This window comes from Penicillium nucicola, assembly GCF_028828085.1.
Source record: "Penicillium nucicola strain IBT 29836 chromosome Unknown utg000008l, whole genome shotgun sequence".
Taxonomy (NCBI): domain Eukaryota; kingdom Fungi; phylum Ascomycota; class Eurotiomycetes; order Eurotiales; family Aspergillaceae; genus Penicillium; species Penicillium nucicola.
In genome coordinates, this window is record NW_026643132.1 from 602,412 (window position 1) to 626,044 (window position 23,633).

The 23,633-nt window shown below is 46.4% G+C and overlaps 1 protein-coding gene across 1 annotated transcript; it reads right to left on the minus strand.

Annotated features, from left to right (window-relative positions):
• Positions 1-7,182: 7,182 nt before the first annotated feature.
• Positions 7,183-23,256, minus strand: N7511_007716 (uncharacterized protein; the record flags this gene model as incomplete). The annotated part of the gene is made up of 3 exons (XM_057130093.1): positions 7,183-10,656; positions 10,721-17,221; positions 17,290-23,256. 3 exons carry the CDS (start codon positions 23,254-23,256, stop codon positions 7,183-7,185), a joined length of 15,942 nt encoding a protein of 5,313 aa, XP_056981876.1.
• Between the last annotated feature and the right edge of the window lie 377 nt (positions 23,257-23,633).

Here is a 23,633-nt window from a genome sequence, read left to right on the forward strand (position 1 = left end):
CCTAACTTGATCATTTTAAGTGGATTTATCTCAACTAAAACGCCATTAAATTAATTTAACTAAAACAAAGGTTTATTATGACAGGCATTTCTTCGATGACCTAGTTCCCTACAATCAGAACACCTAGGGGGTGCCCTTGTATACGGCTGGGAAGGTGATATAGCCTGATTTCCCTTATCAGATATTTGCCCTAAACTAGCCTGTACTAGTTGTTTTATTAAGGATAATACCTCTAAAACTGTAAGGCCTTCTTGAGAGTAGATCTACGTTATAGATCTAGCCTTCTTTCGCTTCTTCTTCTCGTTCTTAGCGCGTAAATCGCTTACTTCTTTCTTAAGAATAGCTACTGATTGTATGGTGATTTGATAGGCTTTTAAAACCTAATTTATCGCCGAATTTAGCGGACTAAGAGGGCTTTTTGATCGCTCTTTTAACAATGCTTTTATCGAGGAAGCCTATTTTTGTAATTAGATATAATTCGAGGGCGTTTTTGGCTCCCACTCGCTACCTCGGCTTAAAGGGGGTGTTAGCGTACGCGTGAGAATATTAACCTTCGAGATCACCCGAGAAGGGTTAAGAGGGATTAAACTAGCGGCGGAGAAGCTATTTTTAATAGTCTCCGATTGAAATATCTTAATTCGCGTAGATTTATAGGCTTCGAGGAAGTCTAGCTTATTAATATAATTGATTTTTGTTGAGATTTATGGTGGCCGGCCATGGTTTATGCCATGAATGAGCCATGACGGCAACCGTAGTGATTCATCACCTGGGAAATCTAATTAGGACTAGCTGAAGGCAGAGTTTTCTGGTATATAAACACCTCGGTAATCTATCGTTAGATTATCTATATTGTACGGTCGTACCGGTCATCATTCCTACTTGCATCGTACCTTTTGAACAATTTTTGCCTATATTTTTAATTCGATAAACCGACCGTACGCGGCTTTTAACACCGTAAAATAGCTAATATCGAGAGGCTATAAAAGATAAGAAGAATACGGAGGTATATAAATTACGATAATATTATTCTCTTCGTAAATTTTGTTAAATTGTAGTGTTAAATAACTCCCGTGGCCGTTAAGTATTAAGAGTCTATACTTCCCCTTCGTACGAGAAGTAGTAGACGGAATATTTTAGGTTATTTGGGTAGGGATCATTTAAAGAAATGATAAAAACAAAGTGAGATTAAGAATCTGTGAGAGATTAAGACCGAAGGTAGATGAATCAGAGAAATAGATCATTTTATTGATGTTTTTTTTTTTTTTTGCTAGGTAATCCTGCTCAATTTAAGTTAAATTTCTCTATTCTTCCTTTTTGATGCTTTCAGCTTATTTGCTGCATTCGTAGGAATCCTAGGGTTATATTCTTATTGTTGTATTTTGAGGTTTCCTCGGATTTCCGGATGCGGTTGTCATGCATTTTTCTGTGTTCATAACTCTTCCATGTTTTTCTATAGTTCTCTATTCTTCTTTGGAATTCTTAGATGTTCCATATTTTCTGTTGTCTTGTTCCTTTTTGTATGTTTGCTTGTTTTAGAGTCTTCATGGAATTCTTGAGTATAGTGTTTGCATGTATTGTTTTTCTGTTCGAACTTGTGTTCAAGTTCTTGTGTCATATTGTACTTATGTTTGTAACTTCTGTTACATCTCTTTTTTCTTGTGTTAAGTTTTCTTCATGTGTTTCTTCATGATCTTATTCTTTTGTTGAATCTTGTTTTGTTTAATATTGATAGAATAAAGAACTTTTTAAGCTAGCGAAGGCTAATTTAATTAGAGGTCTATCCGTTAGGACTAACATCGAGTCTCTAATTATTTAGATGGTTATCGAACTAAGATTTAATAAAGACCTTACCTTTAAAAATCACGTATAGAGGAAGCGCCTACCCCGTTAAACTTATATACTGAAATGGGAGATGCGCGATGGCAGTCTGGTCAAAACAGACGGGTCGACAAATGGTGGCAAGAAAACCCAACAACAAGTCAGGTCTGTGAGCTCTAGACAGATGATGCCTGTCAGGGATAATCAGATGCTATATCAAGGAGCATAATGATCATAAATCTTGAATCAGGAAATGAGTGGCATTGTTGTAACTGTCTATCCTTCTCTACAGTCGTAGGTTGCCCATAACCCGTCCTCGAGGATATCACTGCCTGAGGCAGTAATCATACAAGTGTCGTGATTTCCCCACTACAATACTTAATTATAGTCACCGACGCGCGATTTCTAGGCTATAAAAGTAATCGCCGACCGTAGAATTCCTTTCTCGCTATAACCTTTATAGTCGCGATTATAGCTATCGTAAAACTAGTCTCGTTAAAGTTATAGATATCATCGGAGTCGATCCCGTATATTAAGATTGTCTTTTAAACGAGAGAAAACTACTTAGAAAGAACCTTCGGGTCTTCGTATTTAGCTCGCTAATAATCGTAGCTTTTCGAGAAACGGGACGATAGTATAGGATGCCTTTTCACGAGGTTTATAACCTAATTTTGACCGACTAAAAGAGGATAGGTAGATCTACGCGTTTTAAAAAGTAAATCGGCTATTTCTCGTATAGTAGATAGCCGAGGGGCTACTCCACGAGAATCTATAGAGATAATCTATTTTTTAAGCGATTCTTCTTTAATCTCTATTGAAATGGGAGATGCTCGATGGCAGTCTGGTCAAAACAGACGGGTCGACAAATGCTGGCAAGAAAACCCAACAACAAGTCAGGTCTGTGAGCTCTAGACAGATGATGCCTATCAGGGATAATCAGATGCTATATCAAGGAGCATAATGATCATAAATCTTGAATCAGGAAATGAGTGGCATTGTTGTAACTGTCTATCATTCTCTACAGTCGTAGTTTTCCTATGTCCCTTCCTTGAGGACATCACTGCCTGAGGCAATAATCATACAAATCTCGTGATTTCCCCACTACACTATCAATTTTAAACTATTTACGCGAGAAGAGGCGCGGTTTTAAACCCCATTGATTTTTAGGTAATTAGGGTAGGGATCATTTAAAGAAATGATAAAAACAAAGTGAGATTAAGAATCTACGAGAGATTAAGACCGAAGGTAGGTAAATCAGAGAAATAGATGATTGAATTAATGATTATCTTTTTGCTAGGTAATCCTGCTCAATTTAAGTTAAATTTCACTGTTCTTCCTTTTTGATGCTTTCGGCTTATTTGCTGCATTTATAGGAATCCTAGGGTTATATTCTTATTGTTGTATTTTGAGGTTTCCTCGGATTTCTGGATGCAGTTTTCCGGATGCAGTTTTCCTGAAAGCGGTTATAATGCATTTTTATGTGTTCGTAGTTCTTCCATGTTTTTCTGTAGTTCTTTGCTCTTCTTTAGAATTCTTAGATATTCCATATTTTCTGTTATCTTGTTCCTTTTTGTATGTTTGCTTGTTTTAGAGTCTTCATGGAATTCTTAAGTATGGTGTTTGCATGTATTGTTTTTCTGTTCGAACTTGTGTTCAAGTTCTTGTGTCATATTGTACTTATATTTGTAACTTCTGTTACGTCTCTTTTTTCTTGTTCTAAGTTTTCTTTATGTGTTTCTTCATGTTCTTGTTCTTTTATTAAATCTTGTTCTGTTTAATATTGATAAACCTCGACCTAAGACAGCGAGATATAGTCATAGCTTTCCTAAATAGTAAGCTAGAAAAGGATATCTATACCCGAATACCTAAAGGATTTAAGACCCTAGGAAAATACTAGAAGCTCCGAAAGGCCCTTTACGGATTAAGAATCTCTCTACGCCTATAGTAGTAAGAAGTATCCCGAGTACTTACCTAATTAGGTCTTTAGTAAGTTCCCGAGGATCCCTATATTTTTATAGGAGATAGACTTATGGTCTTCTTCTACGTAGATGATATCGTAATTATAAGTCACTCTATAGTAAGGGAAAGAGCCTAAATACTTAAAAAGGATCTTAAGAAGTATTAGGAACTAACTAATCATAGAGAAGCTAAATAGTTCCCAAATATCCGTATTATTAGGAACCGGCAATCTAAGAAGCTATAGCTACACTAGGATAGCTATATTACTAGTATTGTAGTAAAGTATAACCTCACTTACCGGCTAAGTGTCTCTACTCCACTACTAATCGAGGAATTAGAGCCGTACGATAGAAGGGCTTTATCCTAAGACATCCTTCCATATTAGAGGAAGGTTAGATCAATAGGATACGTAACCACAATCACTCGGCCTAATACGTCAAAGGCAACGGCTAAGCTTGCCTACTTTTTAACTAATCCCGGTCCTTAACATTAGCAAGCTGCCGATCGAGTAATTCGCTATCTCTACTCTACCCGCTTCATTACTATCTAGTATAGTAGCACCTTAGAGATAGATTCAGTATAGCTAGCCAGCGATACCTCGTACGCCGACTATAAAGACCGAAGAAGCTCCTTAGGCTATATTTACTAGGTCTACGGAGGACCCGTGGACTAGAAGGCTACCAAATAAGGGACAGTGATAACATCAACTACTAAAGCCGAGCTATTAGGTCTTTTAGAGGCTAGGAAACACCTCTAATAGTGGAGAAGGTTACTTAGTCATATAGGTTTTAATACCTCTTATATTATAACAATTAAGTGCGATAACGAGAGAGCAATCGGACTTCTCACTAATCCGGACGCTAGTTTTGATACCAAGCTTTGCTATATAGATAACGTAATCGGTAAGCAAGCTGGCCATGTAAGCGAGCTGGCCACCCAGCTAAAACGCGTTAATTAATTAGACCCCTCTCAATTCAACCACCCACCATGCCACCAATTCGTACTCAATCGTCTCAAAAACGTACGGAGTAAGAGGGTAGAATCTTATTCGCTATTCAAGCTATTTAAAAGCAAAAAATTACTTCTATTCGTGAAGCAGCGCGCTAATTTAACGTACCGCGTTCAACTCTTGCAACACGCCTAAATAGGGTTCAAAACCGCGCTTTTTCTCGCGTAAAGAACCTTAAATTGACGGAAATCGAAGAGGAATCACTCTAGAAATGGATTATCTCTATGGATTCACGCGGAGCAGCCCCTCGGCCCTCTACTGTTCGAGAAATGGCAAATCTACTTTTTACGGCGCGTGGATCTAACCTACCTCTTTTGGTCGGCAAGAAATAGGTTTATAACTTCGTTAAACGGTATCCTCTTCTTTCCTCCCGTTTCTCGAGACGCTACGATTATTAACGAGCTGAATACGAAGACCCGAAGGCTATTTCTAAATAGCTTTCTCTCGTTTAAAAGATAATCTTAACGTATGGTATCGATCCTAACGATATCTATAACTTTAATAAGACCTGTTTTATGATAGGCTTGATTACGACTACGAGGGTTATTACGAGAAAGGAATTCTACGGTCGGAGATCACTTTTAGAGCCTAGAGACCGTACGTAGGTGACCACTATTAAGTGTATAAACGCGTCGGGGTAGGCGCTTCCGCCCTACGTGATTTTTAAAGGAAAAGTCTTTATCGAATCTTAGTTCGACGGCCTTCCGAATGATTAGAGACTCGAAGTTAGTCCGAATAGATAGACGTCTAATAAAATTGGACTTCGATAGCTAAAAAAGCTTTTTATTCTATCTACTTCTTCGCGTACGAAAGGGAAGTATAGACTATTAATACTTAATAGCCATAGGAGTTTTTTAACACCACAATTTATTATCGTAATTTATATACCTCCGTATTCGTCCTACCTTTTATAGCCTCTTAATATTAGCTATTTTGCGGTGTTAAAACGCGCGTATAGTCGGCTTATTAAGTTAAAAATACGGGTCGGTAAAAATGATATTAATAAACTAGACTTCCTCGAAGCCTATCCGACTATACGAATTAAGACGTTTAAACCGGAGAATATTAAGAATAGCTTTACCGCCGCTGGTTTAGTGCCTTATAACCCTGATCGGGTATTCTCGAAGCTTGATATTTGCCTTCGTACGCCGACCCCCCCCTCGAGCCGAGGTAACGAGTAGGAGCCAAAAACGCCCTCGAACTATATCCAATTATAAAAATAGGCTTCCTCGATAAAAGCATTATTAAAGTAGCGCTTAAAAAGCCCTCCGAGTCCGCTAAATTCTACGATAAACCAGATTTTAAAAGCCTGTTAAATCTCGATATAATCGGTAGCTCTCTATTAGAAAGAAGTAAGCGATTCACGCGCTAAAAATAAGAAGAAGAAGCGGAAAAAAGCTAGATCTATAAGGCAGATAGCTTCTCAGGAAGGCCTTATAGTTCTAGAGGCCTCTACCCTAATATCGCAGCCGGAGTAGGCGAATTTAGCGTAAGTATCCCGCGAGGCAAACCAGGTTCCGGCACCTTTACAGCCACGTACGAGGGCCTTACCGAAGTGTGGAGAATGTGGAAATCTAGGTCATAAGAGAAACGCCTGTCCTTATAGGTCTCAAGTTTAGATTATTGAATTGAATGGCGTTCTGATTAAGATATATAAGTTTAAAATTGATGGGTTTAGATGGGTGGCCAGCTCGCTTACATGGCCAGCTTGCTTACCGATTACGTTAGTACAGTTTCGATACAGTTTAGAAATATAGAATTAATAAGCAAGTGATCGCAGAAACAGGGGCACGGGCCTTTTGAGCTGATGGCGGTAATAAACCGCCGTAATGCCTATGAGATGCAAGGGACAGGATAGATACCACGCTGAATACCATTTGCATCACGACCACGCAGTCGACCTATCTACTTGCTGTAAAAAGTCAAGAGTCACCAGAATGAGAATCACTCTAAACGGCGCGACCATCGCACAAATATTGTAGCTGATCATGCTGCGTCTTACATGAAGATGCACCTTTAGCTGAGTAGCGCACCTTTGATGCCTGGGTCGCCCTTCGCAGAATCGCCAGTTGGGGACATGCTCATTAAATGTGGATTTATTACCAAATATGATACCAGCGACGGCTCACAAGTAAGCAAGTCAAATAGCGGGTTCAGAGATTAAAAACTATACAAATTATGGCTGTAGATCAATCATTAACAATACAAGCGGCGAACGAACTTTCACTCTTTTCCCTCCGATACAATTTTACCACTCTTTCCTTTATATCTGGGACTAAATTCCTCCTTACCCTTGGGTTTTCTGTTTTTCTTTTCCGTGGTGTAGTGTGAACTTGAATGCCGCATTCCCACCACTCGGCCAACAAATCGAGATAACACGTTTTCTTATTTGCCTCTCACCCCAAACCTGCCAGAGAAGAGCTGGGGCAGCTGGAGAACAGTTCAATAGTCCTCGCAAGCTTCTCAGCCAATCGATCAGCTGTGGGATGATCCATTGTGTCTTCGGCTGCAGCGATCATAATGTCGACACATGGGCCACGCTCCATGGAAATTACACCCAACTGGCCTTGCGCTAGCTTTGAGCTAGCCCAGCTAGAACTAGAGGAGGAGCGGAGGCCGCCCATCTCAAAGGGTTCCGCGGATTCCATACCCTGATGATGGACAAGACAGCCAAGTTTCGAACGCGCAGGCCAGTTGGTACACCGTTCAACAATGTTCTGGAACGACACATAGTCATAAGAGAAGGTTTCCAGCTGTTGGTCCTGGACATGTCGTACCAGATCTTCTACGGTCCACTCAGGATTGATGTTGATTCGGACAGGTAGGAGGTTGATACAAGGCCCAAGAGCCTTGTCGACATCTGGAAGCGGAGCCCCCCGCCCATGAACAACCTGGCCTAAGACGATGTCGGACGTGGCGACGTGCACAGATAAAACCCAAGAAAATGCGGCTTTGACGAGCGTTGAAACTGTCGTGTCTGGCAAAAGGATGGGATGGGAGATCTCTCGTCTTGCGCTGATGTCATTTTTGGTCGACAGAGGGATATCGGTAATACCAAGAGGATCGAATGCCAGCGCCGGGGTGTTTTGAAGATATTTACTCCAAAACGAAAAGGCCTCTGCGTTGTCGTCACTCAGTCGATTGTAGACCACGTCTTTGAATTGCACGGTCTTTGGCAGAACATGACCCTGGTAAGCTGTTGCAATTGCATCCCACAGGAAGGGCAAAGAGGACCCGTCATACTGAGCATGTGATATGCTGGCAATGAAGACAAAGTTCTCCCGGGATTCATTGGTCACAACGGTGAAACCAACTGGTATCGATCCCTGCGCTGTAGATGATTCCCTCTTGCGTTGCGATTCCTGGATGGTGTACGCTTCGGGATCATCACAAACGACGACTTCAAACGCTGGCTCAACTTCCCGTAGGATAATTTGGAACAGCTTTTCACCAAAGCTCGCAAAGACCGTTCGCAAGATGCTGTGGTGGGACATAACTCGCATGCACGCGGAGCGGAGTCGATCAATGTCCAACTCAGCCGGGAACACGTGAGCTGTGTATACAGGTGATGAGTGGGTAATGTAGAACTTTTGAAAGTCAAGAGCAGGGAGGATATCCTCCACATTTTCTGAGTTGAAGGGCCCATATTTCGAGGAGAATGAGGAGAGAATGGCGATACGCTCGCCATCTCTCACAAGTGAGTATGGGGAATATTGCCTAGAGAAAGAACCAGTTCCGCGGTGGCTGTCCACAATATCGGCCCATTCCGAGATAGTTGGGTGACGAAGAATGTCGTGTGAGCTTATCTCCAATCCTTCAGCTCGAGAGGTCGCAGCAATCTTCATAGCGAGAATTGAGTCGCCTCCGAGGTGAAGGAAACTGTCATTCGTCCCTACTGCTTCCAGGGGAACATTGAGTAGCCTGGTGAGAATTCTGTGGAATTTGCGCGCGGTGTCACTCTCCACAGCCCGTCGGGTTCCCTGTACTGTCGAGTATAGGCGCCAGTCTTGGGGTGGAATGGTTCGGATGATCTGGCGCAGTTTTGTTCGATCCATCTTGCCTGATGCTGTTCGTGGCATTTGGGCAACGGGTATAAACAAATCTGGAACCATATATCCAGGAAGATCATCTCGAAGGTCTCGTAGAGTCGCTGCCGCGTGAGAATGGAACTTCTCGCCGGGGATGCGCAGCAGATCTTGAGCAGACATATCCTGGGATTTGGAATTATCAACTGTAGCTGTTGAGTCATCTGGCCGAACCCATACGCAAGCCACAAGCCGTGAAACTACCGAAGGTGACACATCGCTGATGTTCGAATTTTCGGAGATCATCACCTGCTCGACCACTGCTTCCCTGGCCCCTGGGAAAGATCGCCACACATGATGTTCTATATCCTCTAGCTCCACGCGCTGTCCACGAACCTTGATCTGTCGATCCTTTCGGCCTTCAAAGCGAAGAGATCCATCCGAAATCTCATAACGCACCAGATCACCCGTTTTATACATGCGCGAGTGTAAGCCTTGCTCCGGATTCACGTCTTGTAGCCATTTTGGTCCCCAAATAAAAGCTTTAGCCGTTCTTTCTTGGTCATTCAGATAGCCATTGCCCACAGACTGACCGGAAAGAAGAAGTTCTCCAATGGCACCAAGGGGGAGGAGCCTATTGTGATCATGCTGGTCCACAACCCAGCAATGAATTCCTATAGGCCGTCCAATATTGCGAGGATCATCTCCAGGAAGGAGCCTTGGAGAGACCGTATTGATGACTGCACATTCGGTCGGGCCGTATCCATTAAGAAGACAACAGTTCTCGCCCCATTGTGTGATATGTGTGGTCGACATAGGTTCTCCTTGGAGAGCCACGGTCTGTACCCACGAGGATGCTTTGCTGGCGTCCAGACCAGTAGCCAAAGATGGCGTCAAAAACGCATGTGATACAGAGAATGGACAAATACCCTCTAACATCATCTGACTTTGCTCAGGCTCGGAGATAACAGAAATGGTGGCGCCGGCTATCAGTGTGGTCAGGATTTCCATCAATGACACATCAAATGCAAAAGATGAGATCTGAAGGATACGAGAAGATTTTTCCAATGAAAAGGCACTAATTTGTGCTTCTGCTGCATGCGTATAAGCCAGATGGGAAACCATAACGCCCTTCGGAGAACCTGTGGTGCCGGATGTGAAGAGGATATATGCTGCCTGTTCTGGGTTGACAGGTTGGACAACATGAGAATATCTGTCATCGCCGGGCATCCTATTACCACCGATTTCCATAACTTCGTCAGCGAGATCTCGGGCAAGGGGAGCTTGAGTGGTGGATGATATTATCAGACTCGCTTTTGTCCGACGACAGATGTCTTGAAGTCTGGTAATTGGCTGGGTTGGATCCAAAGGAACGATTGTTCCACCTGCTTTCATCACTCCCAGCATAGCAACAATAACCCAGCCCGACTTCTCAAAGCAAAGAGGTATTAGCTGTGCCATTGAGATCCCTCTTTCTATAAGGGCTAAAGCCAACTGTGAAGAAAGTTGATCTAGCTCTTTATATGTGAAATTCCCATTTGATCCTGAGACTGCCAAGTGGCTCGGATGTTCCTTTGATTTTTGCTGGATGACTTCGTGGACACACAAACGCGTAGGCTCTAGAATATTTGGGTTCCACCGACGGAGGCGCTGTCGGTCTTGAAGACTCAGAAGACTCAAATCCCCCAGCGTTTTATGCGGGTGAGAGATAATTGTTGAAACAGCCAGGTCGAAGTAATCGGCCAATTGTGAAGCGAGAGACGGAGACACGCGTGATGGGCGATAGGTCATAGCCACTTGGATCTGGCCATCTTCCTGGAACTCGGCGTACACCATGATGTCTTGCTACAGCAGAAGAAGGATTAGAAGTCAAATACTAAAAAATATCACACGATAACAGATAACTTACAAGGATTGGGTCCAATCCATGCAGAGGTGTGAGGTGAAGCGAGGGTCTTTTGTCTTGCTTGGATGGGACGGTTGAGGTCGCATATTGAACATTAACTGCGGTTGATGCCAAGTCCTCTATGTTTACTCCGGCGGCTGTCGCAATATCCGACAGCGGGAAGGTTTGATAAGAGAGAACCTCGGAGTATTTTTGCTGTAAGTTCAACGCGATTTGGTCAAAGCTGAGCTGGCTTGCCAAGCGCATTCGACATATTGACATGTTGGAAAATTGCCCAACTTCCTCATCAAGGTGTGGAATAGGAATCATTCGTCCTGAAGTCAAGGTGCCAAAGCAGACATCATCGGCCCCCGTGAAGGCGCCAAGCGTAAGTGCCCATGCCAAATACAGGAGATTGGGAGCAGTCCAGTCAGTCGACCGACAGAAAGTCTCAAGATCGGACCCTCGGTGACTTAGGGTGATCTCCAATAAGTCAAGAGATTCGGGGCATATGTCGTCGGTGGTAGCCCTTGGCGCTGGAAGGCTCACAGGTTGCATGTCTTCCAGATAAGAACGCCAGTATTCGACGGCTTCTTCTCGTGGTTGTTCTTGGACAAACGTGAGATAATTTTGGTATGCATTGTTGGATCTCCCTCCTCTCGCTGGTTCGGAATATGCACGGCATAAATCACGCCGAAGAATGGCCAAAGACATAGCATCGATGATGACATGATTAATATCAAGCCTGCAAACAACGCGGCCGCTGGGGGTGATGCAAATAGTGAATTGATGCGGAACAACCTGGCCGTCATGGCGGGTCACCGTGGCACAGGACGTATTGAATGCAGGGGGTACTCCTGGTTGATCGTCGTGCGCCTCCAATTGAAGCACAACCATCGGAGGTTCGAAATTTCGGAAAATGACTTGCTCAAACTGACTGTCCTTGGTAAAGTCTGGTTGGAAGGCAGCTCGCAGAGCGGCATGCCAAGCCACCACTTGGTTCCACGCACTTGCCAGGCGATGAATATCCACTGCCGGCCCATCCTGCTGAGGTGCCAGTAGATCATTGATTTCCCATATAAAATGAGTCACAAAGTTAGTATCATTCCTCATTTGGCTTAACAAAATGCCACGCTGGGCCGGGGTGCAGGGGTAAACTGCTTCCACGTTGGGGTTTTTGGATCGATCAAACTCAGGAGACTGAGCATAGCGATTGGCAACCTGTAGGATCGTTCTCCACCTGAATAAATCTCCGACTGAGTGGTCGATTCCAACTGCACGAGCCTGGGACGTTGCTTGCAAAGCGGAAATGGAATCGCCGCCCAGACGGAAGAAGCTATCTTCAACTCCAATCTGATCTGCTGGAATGCCCAGCGCCCGAGACCAGATGTTCTGCAGAGTATGCTCGGCTTCCGTGGCGGTGGCACGCTTGCCTGGAGCTTTGGGAGCGAAAGAAGACTCCAATTGCTCTCGTGCAATGTTTGCCACGGACTGAAGGAGGTGGCTTCGATTCAGTTTGCCACCAATGGTTTGGGGTATTTTCCGGAGCGGAACAAAAGCCGTCGGTAACATGTAGTCAGGAAGAACGTTGCCAAGTTTGAGTTGAGCATTCGCAAGCTTCTCTTTAAATTTCGCTGGCGCAATCACGTCAAGTCCTGGGATTGGCGAGGATTTTGGCGCAGAAGCTGTGAGGCTATCTTTCGGAACAATAAATACGACCAAGCATGGCGATTTTACCGCTGCCGCTGGTGTGACGATTTGTGCCACCACGTCCCCCAAGTCACCGTCGAAAACTTCTCGCACCTGCTCTTCGACTTCTCCAAGCTCAAATCTTTGGCCTCGCAACTTCACCTGAAAGTCTCGGCGCCCAACAAAGCAGAGAGACCCGTCTCTTTCGTAACGGACTAAATCACCTGTTCGGTACAGCCGAGAGTTTCTCCCATCATCTGCAAGTCCGACATCCCGGATCCAAGGCGGGTTGGTAATGAATGCCGCTGCATTTTGCTGTTCATTGTTCAAATATCCACGGCCTACAAGAGGTCCCTGCAGAAGAAGCTCGCCCACAGCTCCCACGGGTACCAACCTGCTAGGGTCTCGTGGGTCTGCTACCCATCCTGCTCCTGCAATTGAGTACCCGATATTTGCGGCCTGCGAATCAGCCTGGATTGATGGTCGCATGGTGAAAACGACTGTACATTCCGCAGGCCCGTATGTATTCAGAAGACGCACACGCGGCGCCCAAAACTGGACATCACTTGTGCGGACTGGCTCTCCAATCAGCATGATTGTGTTGACGGATGATATATCATCATTAGTCACTGCACGTAAGACAGATGGCGTAAATATAGCGTGACTTGGTTGCAGTGTGGCGGCTGCTGAGGCTAAGTGGTCTCTTCGTTCCGACTCAGACAAAACGCAGATGCAAGCACCCACGAATAATGTACCCAGGATCTCAAGGATGCTGACATCAAAGGCATAGGATGCGAAGTGTAGTACTCGGCTATTCGAATGAAGTTCAAACTTCTCGGCATACGGAACGGCCATGGTTGCAAACGAACCATTCTCCACAACGGCGCCTTTTGGTTTCCCTGTAGAACCAGAGGTAAACACCGCATATAGAGCATTATGGGGATCGTGACGGGGTAAATCGAATTTCAGGCAAGGCTGGATATCAATGTTCCCATCGACAACCACAACATTTGGTACTAGGGTGTGGGCTACGTCTTGAAGTTCTTTTGATGTGACAACAAGAGGAGCCTTTATTTCCTGACAAACGGTTCGAAGCCGCCCTTGGGGGTGTAGAGTGTCCAGAAGAACAAATGCAGCCCCGGTCTTCAGCACCGCGACAACAGCAATAATCGTCCAACGTGAGCGATCGAGATAAACGGGAACGAACGTATTTGGCCCCACTCCATGGGACATTAAAGAAGGCACCAGACTGTCAGACATCACATCCAAATTTTCGTAGGAGAGATTGCCGTCCCAGGCGCAGATGGCTGGTGCCAATGGTCGCGAGGTACAGTGTAGACGAATGGCGTCAATCACTGCCATGGTAGAAAGAGCTGGAATCTCTGCATTCCATAATCTCAAACGCTGCACATCTTGGTTGTTGAGAGTCAGGATTTCTCGTACCAGTCTCTGAGGATGGCTGTGGACTTGCTGCAAAATGTGACCAAACTGGTTCAGCATAAACTGCATCTGCCATTTGGGTAGAACAACCCCATCGAATGCGGCCTCGATAGTGAGCTCATTTTGTTTCAAAATAATGGTTATCTGCAGCGCGTAGGTATTGGATGCTCCATCTTCATAACAAGTTTCCACAGGTTGGAAAATATCCATGTTCGTCGGCGTATTGCCAACTTGCCCTCGCCCTTCAATGAGAAGAGTCTGGAATGAACATGCGCGCGCTGCATTTGGTCCTAGTGAGGCGATATGGGGTAACCCAACTTGCTCAAAAGGAATTTGCTGCATGGCACGCTCTTGTAAGTCGGCAAGTGCCTGCGATATGGTTACGTCGCGGCTAAGTAGAACCCGCAAAGGGATTGTCGCGATTGTTGGAGCAGCCAATGTTTCAATTCCACGTACAGGCGCAGTCCGTCCAGGAGATACAACACCAAATACAATATCATCGCTGCTTTGATACTGAGACTGGACCACCGCCCAGGCCAGCCTAATGGCGGTGCTTCGGGAGATCGAACCATCCACCAAGGGCCCGGTTTGTACATGAACTTGCATTCTCTCTGACGCATTGGGCCGGTAGGACGAAGATGGCAAGGGAGGGAATGGCTCTGCATCAAGATCATTGAACTCAGCAGTCCAAAGCGTTTTCGCTCCTTTTTCTTGGGCCATGGAGTATTTGATGAGTTTTTGGAACGGGATTGAGTTCAATGCCGGTGATCCGGGGTCGTGGTAGGCTAATTGTGCCCTCTGTAGGAGGAGAGGCAGTGACCAGGCGTCATAAACTGCATGATGCAATGTAATCATCAAATCAAACTGCTCTGGCGGATGAGTGGGGCTTCGATTAATCTCGAACTGGGCCAGTGGCTGACCAAAAAGCAGCTCCCAGGTCAACTTTTGATCTGCTTTTGTATGTTGTGTAATCCACTGAAGTTTGTCGTCCCGAAGTACTACCTGAAGACAACCGAGGTCTGTTTCAATGAGTCGGGTACGAAGGATGGCATTCGTGGCTGATACCTTCTCCCAAGCCCACCTCAGCTTGTCTAAATCGGTGTTTGGGGCAAGGCGGAAACGGTGGTTCGCGATGTATGACCCGGGTCTTTCAGCAGTGAGGGCCGCCAAGCCGATCTGCAATGGAGTACATGGATATATATCTTCAATTTGCTCCATGGAAACCCCACACTGAGCCATTGCCTTTGTTTGAGCCTCCACTATCTCTCCCGGAGGAAGAAGTGAGAAGGGGGCAATTTTGTCGTCTTCGCAGGATTTTGGCTTGCGCAAAGGTGCCTCTGCCTTTGGGGCAAGGGACTGCAGCCGTGCTAGGTCTTCAAGCTTGGGATGTAGGAAAACATCTGGAACAGCAAGCTTCAAACCTTGCGACACAGCAGTTGATGCTAGTTTCATCACTGCAATTGAGTCTCCTCCCAAGCGGAAGAAGTTGTCCCCGGGTCCGACAGATTCAATCGGGCGATCAAGAACCTGGGCCCACAGGCTCTGTAATAATCTCTCCTGTATTGTCATATCCTTGGTATTTCCCAAAGCTCGACTAGCTTCGGAATGATCTAATTGCTGTTGCATGGCGTCTATTGCATCTTGCTGCAATCGACGTCGGTTGACTTTTCCATTCACCAGTCGTGGCACTTCATCGACCGGAAAGAAGGCAGAGGGAATGAGAAAGCTTGGAACTTGCTGTTCAAGATTGGCTCTGGTTCTCTCCACTGTAGCCTCAAAAGCTTGATCTTTGCCATTGTGCGGCGGGTGGACTACACTGGCAACCAAGTATGACTTGTCGGAATTCGGAAGAGTGACAATATCAGCAAAAACCTCCGGGGTGCTTCCTGAAAAGTACTGCTGAACATGGTACTCGACTTCATTAAGCTCGATGCGCTGACCACGCAGTTTCACCTGTCGATCTTTGCGTCCAATGTACCGAATAGATCCATCGGACAAAAGACGTACCAGATCTCCTGTCCTGTATAGAGTACCATTTTGGTGCCCACGAATCTCCTGTAGCCAAGCAGGGTATGGGAGGAAAGCAGCGACCATGTGATCTGGGCGATTCACATAGCCACGGCCGACAATAGGTCCCTCGATGACTAGCTCACCTACTGCACCCACGGGCATCAAGTTATTCGAATCTTGTGGATTGATGACCCATGTCACGCCTCCTGCGGAGAATCCAATATTTGCTGTGTCGCTTGCAAGGGATTGGGCAGACGTTTGAGCCGTGGCAATAACGGAACATTCCGAGGGGCCATACGCGTTCATCAGTAAGAGATACGGTGACCAGCGGCGGACGTCATCGTCACTCATACCTTCTCCCCCAAGGACAAGAGTTTTTAACGTCGCAACTTCCTTGGGATCAAGGATGCGTGCAACGGAAGGTGTCAGTAATGCCCAATTGACGTTCAATTTCCGAATCGCCTGTGCCAGATTTTCATGCCGGTCACGTTCCGAAGGAATGCAAATGCACCCGCCCGTCAATAATGTAGTAACAGTCTCCACTATGCTTGCATCAAATGCATATGAGGCGAATTGAAGTACCCGCGAATGCTCATCCAACCGAAGCAGTTGATGGTGAGCTTCAGCTGCTGAACGGAAAGACTGGTGTTCAATTATGCTTGCTTTTGGTTTTCCGGTGGACCCCGATGTAAACATTGCGTAGGCCGCTGACCGAGGGGAAACTGGCGTTGATGCCTTTCCTGCAGGTTGATGATTCGAGACTGATTCTGGCTCTATATCTTGAATGACGATGGCGTTCGGTACAATACTGGCCGCAAGTCCCGCGAACTTTCGCGAGGTGAGTATAACAGGACACTTGAAGTCGTCCTGTACCATCTTTTGCAATCTCTCTGCTGGATAGGCAGGGTCGAGAAGGATGAAAGCGCCACCTGCCTTCAAGACAGCCAGCAGTGCAACAACTACCCAGCGCGACTTTTCAAAACATATCGGCACAAAAGCGTCAGCATCCACATCGAAATGAGATAGATGTAGTGCTATGTATGATGAGATCCGATCTAGCTCTCCGTAGGTGAAGCTTCCATCGTGGGCGGATACTGCACAACGTTCTGGAGCCGCTTGGCAATTTCGCTGAATATCGCTATGAATACAAGATTCAACTGCGTTTGGTACATCACTGCTTAAATCAATGATCTGAGACTTATTCTTTCCACTGAAGAAATTGAGATGGCTGAGGCGAGTGTTGGCAGGATCCATGAGTTGCAAGACAACATGGTATAAAGTGTCAGCAATTATCTCTGCCTGTGAATCATCCACAGCGTTGCTCCAGTATGTCAAATCACCATGTATATTGTTTTCACCGGTGGTTACGTTAACGGTCAACGCATACTAATTTGACAGTCAGCTCATTATTTCCAAGACGCACGGAAACCCGAAAGACGCTGGCGACAACTGACCTCAGTGAAATCGATTCCTCGTCCAGACTCTAGGGTAATTTGAGGGGGATGGCCCGGCATTGGATCTGCAGCCTCTTTCTGCAAGGACATTGCGGTGTTGAACAAGGGTTGCCCTGCAAGATTTAAAGAGTGCATAACCTCCGCGAGAGAGCAGTGTTGGTGGTCAATACTGCGCGCATATGCATCCTGATTATCTGAAAGCGTTGACAAAATTGATACATCGTCGGCTAGGAACAAGCGGCAAACGAGTAGATTGATCATAGGCCCGCAGATCTCACGAGCATCTCGCATTGGCATATCTCGACAAGAGTTCAGATAACCAAAGCACACCGAGTCAGATCCTGTGTACACACGGAGAACAATACCCCATGCTACCTGCAAGAGGCTAGAGATTGTTATTCCATGATATTGGCCGAATGATCGTAGATGCCGTCCGATATCAAATCTGAATGGAAGTAACTTCAGAGCGGCTGGCTTTGCATCGCTCGTATTGGAGCCCAAAGAAGGGAATAAACACGGGTACACACTATCCAAATATTGCTTCCAGTACGCTTCCGAGCCTGATTGGCGATGTCCTTGCAAATACTCAAGGTATGTTCTGTATAGGCCCGGTGGTGAATTGTCAAGCTGCCCATGATATGCACGGTGGAAATCGGACAGCAAAGTCTGACAAGTTGCACCATCAACCAGCATATGATGGATCACTAGCTCGCAGGAGATTCCCCCTCCGGGCTGAACCGCCAGATTGAGTTGATGAGGGGGTTGACCCTTTTTACTACCATGTCGATGGGTGAAGAGGGGCTGATCTGGTCTAGGAGAATTTTGGGACTGATCCATAGACTCAGATTCCAAAACCACTTGCATGTTCGCAGGAGCTGGCTTCACAACAACTTGCACAGGATGGCTATACTCACCAGTGCTGTCAGTAAAGACGGTGCGGAGGATCGGATGACGGTCAACCACTTGTTGCCACGCTTCTTTGACCTTAATTAAATCGACAGAAGCAGATGTACCTAGCAGTGCGTGGACTGACCAGCGAATATGTGACCAATATATATGGGGGTTCTTAACTTGGCTGAGCCACATGCCCAGCTGAATTGGTGAGCAAGGGTATATATCTTGGATCATGGATGGTGACACATCAAGCTGACCAGATATCTGATGCAGCAAATCTCCAAGCTGGTCGTTCGTTGTCAAGGCTAACAGTGGCAAGTCCGAAATTGTGGGTTGCTGGTCTTGCTGTAGAATCTTTGGCAACTCCTCAAGGGTTTCCAAGGTTGTATCAATCCACTTTTGTAATCGGTCTTGATGCTTGGTTTTTCCATTATGCACAAATGACAAATTGAGTCTGCCATGCATGACTGTGGCTGTTACATCAACTAGAGCAAAACGCGGGAGGTCTGGTGGCATGGGGACAAGCCCCTTGTCTGGTATCGATGCCAGCTGAAGTAGTGCACCCGGACGTTCCAGTTGCTGGAAGAGACCCGTATAATTGAACAAGAGTTCCATGGGGGAATGCCCTTGACAAAAGTTCATACCTTCCGGGTGGAGATACCGTGAGGCAAAGTATGCCCATCCATTCCGCGGGATTTCTCGCCGACCATCTTTGATAAGCTTTAGCAGCTCTGTAAGATGCTGGCCTTTTTTCGCTTTGACAAAGAGAGGGGCAATGGTGGTAAACCATCCCACGGTGCGAGAGATATCAATTCTTGGGTCCCATGGCTCGCGGCCATGGCCCTCGCTAAATACCGTCGGCGTGGGCCGGTTATCAAAAACCCGGGAAAAAGCATGGAGAACAGCTGTATGTATGATCTCAACTGGCCTAGTATTAAACGCATCATTTGCGGGGCCGAATATTGCTTGCGTTGAATCCTGGGATATAATAATGGATCGCTGTACCGCATCACCCCATGTATTACCAATCCAGCTTGCTGGTGGTCCCCAGTATGCAAGAGGTGGTGCTGGAATACTCGCTGCAAGTACCTGTTCAGGATCAAGAGATTCCTGGACATAATCCTTCTGCAGCCTGCACCATTGTTGGAACGATATCGATGCAGGCTGCAATGGATGTCCGGCAGTAAGAATATCTTCCAGATCCTGTAGCAAAACACGCCAGGAGACTAAATCTATCACCAGATGATGGGCCATTAGGCCCAGGTACTGCTCTTGTGATTCAGTCTCGATAAAGTCGATGATTATCAATGGTCCTTGAGTGATATCAAGGTTGTTTTGGCTTTCAGAGAAGATCTTCTGGATGCTTTCCTGGTCGTCGATTGACCGCAGCCAGTGTTTTCGAAACTGTAGACCATCCGTGGCTTTCCGATCGACGATCTGGGCCCACTCATCGTTCTCTTGTTGTTTAAACCTAGCTTGAAACATCGAGTGCCGCGCAGTCATTGTCTGAGCTGCCTTTTGAAGTTTAGCAGCGGACGTAGGCCGTGATATACGGAGCAGAAACTCTTGGGTGAACTTGTTGTGTCCTTCGGGAACATACTCGAAGAAAAGTTGTTGGATAGGAGAAAGTTCAATCCAGGTATCCGAAAAATCTTCATCAAAGCTTGGGGAAGGTGAAGATTCGCTGCTTGATTCCTCAATCTTCTGGCTCAATTTGAGAATGCTGGGAAATCGAAAAATGTCGGCTACCACAATGTTAAAACCGGCTGATTGGCAGCTCGCTGCCATTTGCATTGCGCTGACCGAATCGCCACCTAAACGAAAGAAACTTTCGTTGACACTAATCTTGTCGAGAGGTTGGTTCAGTGTCTGTGCCCATATTTGTTGCAACGTCTCCTCCCGCAAACTCGACGGCAGCTGAGGCTGCATCTGAGAGACTCGGTAAGCCTGCATCTCATCCCAAGACAACTGTTCTGCTTGTTTGCGAAGCGTGCGACGGTCCGTCTTTCCAGACGGGGTCAGAGGCATGTGGGACAATGGTAAAAAGACACCGGGGACCATGAAGGATGGTAAAGTATCGGACAATTGTGATTCTGCCATCGCACACGAGGCGCGAAATTCGTCGTTTGGAGGTAAAATCCAGTCTTTCTGCATGTTCTTCTCTCCGGGTGTTTCTGTTGAAGGGAGGCAGATAAATGCAGTGACCAAAGCCTCCGGTCGCTGATCCTTTTGATCGCTCTTATTCCTTTCAGACAATCGCAGTATCTCCGCGACCACCTGACTGGCCTGTGGAAACGCATCACGCAAATGATTTTCAATGTCAGCCAACTCGAGGCGTTGGCCGTGCAGCTTCACCTGATTGTCTTTACGCCCCAGATAACGGAAACTGCCATCCCCAGCGCACTGAACCAAATCTCCGGTTTTATAAACTAAGGGTGTGGGAGAAGCTCCAAATTGAGAACGCCAAGAAGGGGCTTCAATGAAGACTTGCGCGGTTTGGTCGGGGTTCGAAAGATAGCCATCCCCAAGAGTCGGTCCCTCGATCAGCAATTCCCCTGGGCATCCGACAGGCATCAGACGCTCGTGGTTGTATGGATCCACTACCCATCCAATGCTACCAGTAGCAAACCCAATATTTGTAGGGTCGTGATGCTGGAGCTTCGGCTGTACACTGAAGACAGCAGAACATTCAGCAGGGCCATACGCATTGCGAACCTGCACAAATGGCTCCCAGCGAGACACATCGCTAGCCAATACTGCTTCTCCAACGAAGACTAGAACTTCAAGTGTCGGAAGGCAATCTGGCTTCACAATCCTTGTCACAGTGGGAGTCAAGCAGGCGACATTAACAGAGAAGTGACTTATTGCCATCTCCAGATTGCTGTGACAGTGGGAGGCTGAGGGAACACAAACGCAACCTCCCATTATCAGAGTGGTAAGATGCTCAATGATACATGAATCAAAAGCAGGGGATGCAAACTGCAGTACGCGGGACTTGGGTGTGAAGGAATAAGGTGTTGCATGAGCCAAGGCACTCGCGACATAGCCGGCATGATTCACAACAACACCCTTTGGGGTACCTGTAGATCCAGAGGTAAAGGTGGCGTATACGGGATCCATGGGTGTGACTGGTAAAGTGCCATGGAATGATTTGTTGCTTTCTAACTCCAAGTCGAGAGTGTCGACATTGAGAATAGTAGGCACTCCAAGTTGGGATACCACATGGGCATGCTGCTTGCAGGCTACAATCAGAGTTGCGTTGATTGTTTGAGTCATTACTTGCAAACGTGGCACAGGGTACGTTGGATCCAATAGGACAAATGCCGCACCGGCTTTCATGACACCAAGCATTGCCACTGCGGTCCATTTGGATTTCTCCAGGCATAACGGCACGTAGAATCCAGGACCCACAGAATGCTGAGAGAGATATACAGCCAGTGCAGAGGACAGATTATCCAGGGTTTCGTATGATAGATCACCTTCCCAGCTGCTAATTGCTGTTGCGTGTGGAGTCTGGACCGTGGATTGTTGAATGAGATCATGCACGCAGCGTGAACCAACAGGGGCAACCGTTGATACATTCCAATTTTTCAGCTCCTCTCGGTCTTCTGGGCTCACATAATCAATGTCTGAGATGACACGATGCGACTCCCTCTCAATCTGGTCGTATATGTGAGTGAATTGGTTGAGAATTCGCTTGATCTGACGACCATCAATCACGTTTGGGTCGAATCGAGCTTCGACCCACAACCCGCCTGTAAGTGGTCTGCAACGGAGAATCAAAGAGTACAAATCGTATGTCTTCTGTACCGATCGATATTGTGAAAAGAGGGATGGAAGTTTATGGCCGTCCCTGGGTTCAACGGACAGCAAGGTTTGAAACTGACATGCTGCCTCTGGACCTTGGCCCAAGTGCAGTAAATTCTGCAATCCGACATGCTCAAAGTTCATAGTAGCCGCCCATTGCTCCTGCACTGCACCAAGGGCCTGGGCAATAGTGTTCTGCGGGCACAACTGAATCCGCACTGGAATGCTGGCCAAGGCTGGACCGCACAGCTCTTGAACTCCGGGAACTGACACCCCACGGCCCGCGTTAACAGCCCCAAATAAAATATCGTCAGAGCCAGTGTAAAGAGACTGGAGCACTGCCCAGGCTAGTCGTAGCTTTGTGTTGGCAGTAAAGGCGACGTTGGTACCAGCCTTGATGTCACAAGTTTGCTCTAACCGACTGATAGGACGGGGTACATATCCTGCCGTGGGTAAAGGAGGGAATGCTTTCATTGGCGACAAATGCGCATCCCGAAACTCAGCTTCCCAGAAAGCGTCGGCTTGAGCGCGAGTGCCCTGCACATATTCCACAAGGGGCCGAAAAGGACGGGAGACGAGATTTCCACCACGGTAGGCTTCGTTGGCCTGACGTAGAAGGAGTGCCATGGACCAGTCATCACAGATAGAGTGATGGATCACCACAGTCAAGGTGTGTCGAGTTATGTTGAGGAAGAAGTATGCCAGAGGCTTTCCTGTCTGCCAGCCCACCTTGCTGGTTGTGCCAGGCATTCCATCATCATCGGACTCAACCTGCCATGGGATGGTGCCACGAATCACGACCTGAGTACAACCACGCTGCGTGGGAACAATGCAAGTCCGAAGAATCGGATTGGCCTGAGCAGTATCATTCCACGCTTGATATAACCGGTTGAAATCTATACCAGGTGGCAGTTGGTACTCATGCTCAATCGTGTATGCCGATGAGTCTTTGAAGGTAAGTGCCATCATTCCTTCTTGAAGCGCAGTACATGCATAGACATCCTCTAACTCCTCTATGGAGCAGTGGCACTGGGCGGCTACTTCCGAATAAATCGCATGGTCGAAAGTCTTCGATCGCGAAGATAACGGCTCTTTGGGAACCGATAGGTACGTGCTGGCTTCGAGGTTGCACAGTTCTTCTTTTCCCTCAATAATACCACTGTGTTCAGCGCTACCACTGGCAGGCCCGGCATGGTGGGCATTTCGTTGGTCTGACTTTCCCAAAAATGCTCCCTTTTCTCCATTATGACGAGGCTCTTGAATCATTTCTTTGATGTGCATAGTGAAATCAAATCGTGAAAAAATAAAACATATAAATGAGGAAAGAATATTAGAACAAGACCGAGTAAATTAGGTACTAAGTGTCGAGGCCTCGAGATATGCAATGGATGAATAGTATACGGTAATATTGCTTCATCCAAGAGAGACGAAGAAAGGGAAGAGAGAGAGAGAGAAATCCGTCGCTGAGAAGGACTAACTACAGGATGTGCGGTCTGTCACATGATGACACCCTACGACATTAAGTAGGATCATGGCAATGACTCAAAGTCGACAGCAGTGAAAATGTTCAATTTCGAGTCCTGATGTTCAACAGACCACAGTCCATGACGGGCTTTGCTTCCGCATTTGAAACGTTTATGTCC